This window comes from Daktulosphaira vitifoliae, unplaced genomic scaffold (assembly GCF_025091365.1).
Source record: "Daktulosphaira vitifoliae isolate Bord-2020 unplaced genomic scaffold, ASM2509136v1 Scaffold_1, whole genome shotgun sequence".
Classification (NCBI taxonomy): Eukaryota; Metazoa; Arthropoda; class Insecta; order Hemiptera; family Phylloxeridae; genus Daktulosphaira; species Daktulosphaira vitifoliae.
Window position 1 is genome coordinate 79,001,156 of NW_026099572.1, and position 7,212 is coordinate 79,008,367.

Below are 7,212 nucleotides of genomic sequence, written 5' to 3' on the forward strand. Positions count from 1 at the left end.
TGAAAAATTCGTATTCAATATTATCACGAAAACCGGTCGTCTGAAAACCGGTTTTCCCCTCAGATAACATTTGTGCTACTACTACGTCAGTACACAATTATTCACTAGTTCTTTATTTCCGTAAATAGATAATTTAAGTCCAGTTAAGTTATGGTTCATACCAGGTTATAATAAAAATGTTATCTGATATTTTCAAAACGTTACTTAAATCGAGATCACCAAGACGACTAATTAATTTAATACTTAGTATATATTAAACATGTACAACAGTGGCATAGACAAGATTTTTACTTGTGGGACTAAAAATCTTTTTTGTTTGCTTATCACATACTTATAATAGCGCTAAAGTCATATACTGTCAATAGTAATGATTGGTTAATAGGAAGCTTTTGGGCACCTTTGGCTGATGCTTACATATACAGTAGTGTATTAAGCCTTTTAGGGCCTTTATATTAAATTATTTTGGACACTACTTTATTTAATTATCGACAATATTTATCTTTAACTAACCTATTTTTTTTTAAATTTTATTTTATTGTAAATTATAATAAAACATATATTTATATACTGTTTATAAAGGCATAATATTTTACATTATTATCACATCTATAGAGTAAAATATAAATAAATTTTTAAATATGACTTATACTTGTGTAAAAAATATACAAATCCAAACAAAACCATTTATATCTTAATATTTAATATTTTTATAACAATCTAGGCTATATAGCCTAGATACACACTTTTTCAATAAATGTTGACAATTTTTTTAGATTGAAAAATGTTTCTTTATGTAATTAGTTGATTATATTTTATATCATCTTACGAATAATTAATTGCTAATAAATTCAAATTTTTATTATAACATTTTAACAATTTTTATAAAATATTTTGAATATTCGTCACTTATGCTCACCGTCTATTAAATAATATTATTTTATTAGCTCTTGGTTATTTTTACATTTTTTTAATAGGCTATTGGCCTCTTTAAATATTTTTAGTCATACATGCTCATTTTATTAAAACTAATTTTTAAATGTTTTTTTTAGTTTAATTAATGTCTCGTTACAATTTAATTTTTAAAAATCAGATATTTTATAATAACGCGATTATAGTGAACTGAATGGTATCAGTTTGTCTGATACACCTATATCATCTCTATCGATATCTTAAAAAGTAACGCTTAGAACTTTTGTTTCTAAACTATCGATTTGATAGTACTGAAACATTTTTAGCATAATATTTATGACATGAGTTTTACGTTATAATAAAAATTATCAAAAATAAAAAATAGATGACAAATTTACATACAATAATTTTTACAAACTGATCTGAAATAATTTCATGGAAAATTATGCACCTTATATAATTTGATGAAATTTCGACTTAATATTCATTAAATCATTTTAATTTTAATTAATTAATTATTTCTTAAAAAAATGTTCATAAATTTTTTTATAATTAATTATTTTTTAATTCTTAATGATTCATTTTCATATACGTACTAATATTCTTATTACTTACACTAGAAAATGTATTAATTGAGAAATTTTAACTATAATATTGATTTAATTCCTAATTATTGGAACAATGAAAACAATTTAGTTTTTATCATAAAAATTGATCACTCGTGACTAATATTATTTTAAATATATTTTTAATTTTATACTTAATTTCTATATAATTTAAAATATAAATGAACTATTATAACGTTTAAATGGAGCTACTAAAAGTTTAAATTATTTTAAAATAGTTTTAAATTAATTATTAAATATTTAATTTAAGCTAATTTTTTTTAAAAATATTTTTATTTACATTTCGTACAAAAATGGTTTTGAAAGTTTGCATAAAAATCCTACATTTCTTTTTTTGTTTAAGCCGTTTAAAAAATTTTTTTGAAAACGTTTGCAATGTTTTTATAGTATACTAAAATATTTTATTATTTATTTCTAGTGAAAGGAAAGTGCTAGGCAGACTATAGAAGAAAGAATAACACGTCTTTACCTAGAAACAGAGGACACCATGATTTTTTTAAATGATCATTTTAATACTTAATTTAATTTTTAAGTTTTAATCAATTGTGTGTTAAACATATAACAAAAAGATTTTGATTTTTTCATTCATTAAATTTTGTTTCAAAGAAAATAATCGTTTATTTGATTTTTTTTTATAATTCACACGATCCAATATTAAGTTTGATTTAGCCCAACTCAACCAGGCTTGAATAATATTAACTCAAGATCCAACTTGGTCCGGTTCAAAACTTGAAATCAACATTACGGCCCGACTCGACTTTTGACCTGGTTAAATTCTCTAAGAGAACTGATAAAAGGTAATAAAATGTAATGTTATGTAACTTAAAAAAAGGTCTTTCAATAGAAATAAGATGGGTGGTTGTTTTTGAAGGGTGGATAGTAGTAAATAAAAACTTTTTTAGTCATTGACGATTTAAAATAGAGCGCCACTGCATAAAATTTTAGTCCTGATTTATATTTTATTTAATTAATTGTTATCAATTAATTAAATAAAATAAAGTTAAAATACCTCATTGTTTGAGTAAACATTTCTTTTTATTTATTTCATAATTCAGTCTGTACAAAGTAATAAAATAAAATTTATTGTTACAAATGATTAGATTTGTATTTCATATTAACAAAAGCATTAAGATACATATTTAAGCAGGGCCGTAGATATGGTAAGGGTTGGTTGAATTAAAAAAAAAAAAATATTTTAATCAATTTATATTAAAAATAGTGGAATAGAGGATTATAAACTGAAAATCCTCACAACTTATGAATCTATACCTACGGACCTGAACATGAGAGAACCTAAGATAAAAATTGTACAGCATAAATATTTTAATTCATTAAATATTAAATTTAAAAACAGTTTATAGACTTCATCGTGTTCGTTTTAAATTTTAAACAAATTACCTAAATATTTCACGAAATTAGTTTTTTCATAAAATTACAATTTGTTTCAATTGAAATATATTTAAAATTTAAGTAAATCTTATCTAAAAATAAATAACTTATAGATATAGTTTTGATTTAAAAAATTGTCTCATATGAATGATTAAAATTAAAATTATACAACAAACATTTAATATGGGTTTTTAAATACCCAACAATAAAATAAATCTCATTACAAATAATATATTGTTATCAAAAATACACAGTTAAATGGTTATCTCTTCTATTGTCTTCAACTGGAGTTACACTTACACTTGGATCGATTTCACGCTGAAACAATTTTCAAATTTTTCTATAGTTCTTATAAATATGATAATTAAAAGATTTTTTTATGCTACAAAGTTAAAATTATCTTTTATTGTTTATAATTTATACTATTAAATATTACCTATATATTATTAAAAAATTATGGGTGTATTAAGGGGGATAATTAAGTGCGACATTACCTCATCAAAATTCATGTAACGACCTAATTTTATAAAAAGAAATTTACACTAAGAAGGATATTGTGCAAACAAAATGTTGATTAAAAATTATATTCGTTATAAAACAAAAGTAACAAAAAGAAATTATTCAGCTCCCGTCCTAAAGAATTATATGATTAAATAATTCATTTTTATTTACTGTCATGTGAGCACAAGAATTACGGTCGTCCCAACTAAGTTTCTTCACACGTTTAGGAATGGCTTCATTTGGCCAGTGAGGCGTTCTAGAAAACCTATTCACTGGACTTGGAGTGGCTGTGGTTGTAGTTGTAGAAGAACCTGCAGGAGATCGACCGGCACCCGCTCCTGCTTGAGGAACTTGTGGTGGCGCAGGCGCTGGAAATTTGTGACGGTTCCTAGGTACTACTTGTTGTACCGGACCACCAATTTTACCCCGACCATTCGTAGCAGTAGTTCCCGGGAACATTCTGGTAGCTAAACATCAATTAACATAAAGAAAAGAAAATAATATCAAGTTCACTAATCATAATATATTTTTATTCGAAGTAAAATAATTATTATTAGTTTAAACTGCATTGTTATAATTACAGCAACTCATGACATATATTTAGTGTTGGCGATTAAGAATATTCGATTTATTAATACTAACTTTTAACTGTAGCAGTATATAACGAATCAGTTGTTTCTTCTTTGGGATTAAACAATGGATTCTGCATTTTGGTCCCTACTCCGACCAATCTTTTTTCGTCGTATATCGAATTTGCATGTTTAAATCCTTCAAATTTACTTCGTACGTCAAAAGTCGCTGGGGGTCCCACTTTAGGTCGTTTACTTTAAACACAACATTATTAAATTGAGTTACAATAAAATTTCAGTCTGCTAAACTTTTTATGTTTTACCTTTTTTGAATGTGTACGATTAATGCAACTATCACTAAGCTTAAAACGCCTAAAATTACACCAAAGATGATAACAACAGTGTAACTATTAGCGGATGTTCGTCCAGCTGCTTTTATCATAGTATCTGGTAAATGTATAATCACAGGTACAGAAGCCTATAAAATATTTTATAGTTTTAGTTTAGCTTAAACACACAATTTTTAAAATATGTACTTGTCTTGGCGGAATACCCGTATCGGTAGCAACAGCAACTAAATGAGCTGTAGATATACTTAGATCTGACAAATCGCCCAAAACAATATCTCCTGAATCCTCAATCGTAAATAGCCTATATATATATATATAAAACAAGTGTAATTAATTATAAAAAAATTTCAAAAACTAATTTGTATGACTTATTGGCTTTTGGATATAAGCCATAAAAATACACTCGCGCTATATTTGTTAAAATAAATTAACGAAAAAAAAATTGCCTTGATTCTGGACCCCGCAGTGCCAGACTAACACGATCACCCCGATCTCCATCAGCAGCTTCCACTTTGCCAATAACTGTTCCGGGTAGAAGTTCTGATAGTGATATATCTGGTACAAAAAATTCATATTGTGGATATCGAAATCGTGGATCCCAATCATTTACATTTAGTACTGTTATGTTAATGAAAGCAGAAGTATTCTAAAAAATAAAGTAAAATGATTTAACTGTGTAAATGGAGAAATTATTTATCGTTCTTTCGTTGTAAGGCTTCACATTTCATTTTATGATAATTGAAAGTATGACTTAAAAATAATAAGTCTTATAGTTGATATTTTTTAGAAATCTCTTACCATAAAACTATCAGTAGCGTAAACGTAAAAAATGTAATTATCCATGGTTTCATAGTCTAACGTTTTTTTTAAAGTAATATCTCCGTTGACAGTTACAGAAAATACATCTGTATAGTTGCTCAACCAATACTTCAATCGTTTGTCTTTTGGCTTGTTAGTAATCACAGTCATCAAAACGCTATCTAGAGGAACATTTTCCAAAACTCCAGCTTGATAATGGTCTTGAAGAAATTGAAGTTCTCGAAGTGAAGTACCTGGCCTACTAATAGTTAGTGTTGCCAATGCATAACGATCAGAATTATCAAACTGAGTTGCCTATAACAATTAATATAAAATTATTTATTAACAATAATTTTTAAAATATATATATAAATCTTCAATTACCCGAATAACCATTGTTGCTGGCTGCAGGAAATCATCTTCTGGAATGGCACGTTTGATGGTAATACTTCCCGAAACTCTATCCAAATCAAAATATCGAGACTCTTGGGTATCTATACAGATTTCATTTAAATAAATAAAAAAAAATTATAATAACAAGACTAAATAATTTATCTGTTATTTTTTACCAGGATTAAGAGTGTAAAATATATTTGCATTAATCCCGAGGTCTTGATCATAAGCTGCAATTTCTCTTGGAAATACTCTGAGTTTTGTACCCTAACCATAATATATACATATATATTTATACTTTATTAATTAAACTAAATCTATGAATAAATCTATAATAAATCATAGTTCTATGATATTACTTTAGCTGCAATATCTGGTAGTGTGGTGCTATACCGTTCATCGTAAAACTTTGGATTTTGATCATCAGCGTCTATAATGTTTACAAATATTACTGTATCTGAATACTGTGGGGGATTTCCTTGATCCTAAAAACCATATTACAAAATTAAAGATAAAAGAAACAAACAAAAAATAATAAAAAAAATTACTTGGGCTCGAATACTAATAGTAAAGTTTGAAAGTGTTTCAAAATCTAATGCTTTTCTCAAAACTAGAGTCCCTTCTAATCCATTTACAAATACGAAGTAATCCTGAAATAATATATTTTATTATAATTGCTGTAGAATGTATAAGTAAAATATTTATTAACTCATCTATCGATTATATCACTGATAAGATTAATTTTATTATTGAATTGTAAATTAATGCATTTATTTATTATCTCCCCGTGTATTATAATTTAAATATATATTACATAAATATTTTTCTATAATAGTAGATTATTAATTTATATAGTTTACCATTAACATACCTCTAAATTTTCTTTAATTCCATTTATAAAAATTAGCTGCATAAATATAATAAATCCAAATAAAAACGTTTTTTTATAATATACTAAAAACGAGTAAATAGTAATAAATTTGAATGTAATAAATTAAATATACTCTTATGTATTATTTTTATGCTACCTAATACATATTTAGCTCTTGATATATTACAGGCGCAAGTTCATTTTTTTTTTAAGCGGATTAATGTAAAGTAAAAAAACCCAGCACAGTGGGGTCGCGGCATAGTGGGGATGTTGCATAGTTGGGTCCAGTATAGATTTAATCTGACAGTGATTAAAATCACTATCATAAGAAACGCTTCGATGCAAATCAGTAGATAGTGTTTAATTCTAAGAAATTGGTGGATAATTACAAAAGCTACATTATCTGCTAGTTTCTTATTAATACCCTGATTAAGATAAAGTATGTCGAATGAAAAAGGGATTATTAAAAAATATTATTTCTCATAAAAAAATTGTGTTGATTCGTACACTTTTCAATGAGTTATAGCATTATAAAGTTAAAAATGTAACCAACCCAACCCAACATCAACTCCTATTTCCTTAATTATATCCAGATTAGTAATTATTTTAATTATATATTATATAATTTTTATAATTAATTATTTTCAAATTATTATTGATTTTTAATATGTTAAAAGTAATCATTTTGAACCTACTTCTTTTTGTTCTTTAAAGTGAAAGTTTTAATAAAAAAAAAATGAATTTATTACCATAACTTTTAACTCAACTTGCAAGTTTGAAATAAATATTATTAAATAGAAAAAAAT

The 7,212-nt window shown here is 25.6% G+C and overlaps 1 protein-coding gene across 2 annotated transcripts in view; it reads right to left on the minus strand.

Moving 5' to 3' along the window:
• Positions 1 to 2,548: 2,548 nt before the first annotated feature.
• The window catches only part of LOC126895367 (protocadherin Fat 4), a 29,149-nt gene continuing 24,485 nt past the window's right edge, over positions 2,549 to 7,212 (minus strand). For both annotated transcript variants that reach the window (XM_050667169.1, XM_050667168.1), the window contains exons 8-18: positions 6,084 to 6,185; positions 5,895 to 6,020; positions 5,712 to 5,802; positions 5,527 to 5,636; positions 5,143 to 5,457; positions 4,791 to 4,990; positions 4,531 to 4,645; positions 4,318 to 4,472; positions 4,068 to 4,249; positions 3,597 to 3,892; positions 2,549 to 3,242 (exon numbers count right to left, since the gene is read on the minus strand). In XM_050667169.1, coding sequence (XP_050523126.1) covers positions 3,165 to 3,242; positions 3,597 to 3,892; positions 4,068 to 4,249; positions 4,318 to 4,472; positions 4,531 to 4,645; positions 4,791 to 4,990; positions 5,143 to 5,457; positions 5,527 to 5,636; positions 5,712 to 5,802; positions 5,895 to 6,020; positions 6,084 to 6,185 — 1,770 coding nt within the window. In that variant the 3' untranslated portion in view covers positions 2,549 to 3,164. The remainder of the gene's footprint in view (positions 3,243 to 3,596; positions 3,893 to 4,067; positions 4,250 to 4,317; positions 4,473 to 4,530; positions 4,646 to 4,790; positions 4,991 to 5,142; positions 5,458 to 5,526; positions 5,637 to 5,711; positions 5,803 to 5,894; positions 6,021 to 6,083; positions 6,186 to 7,212) is intronic.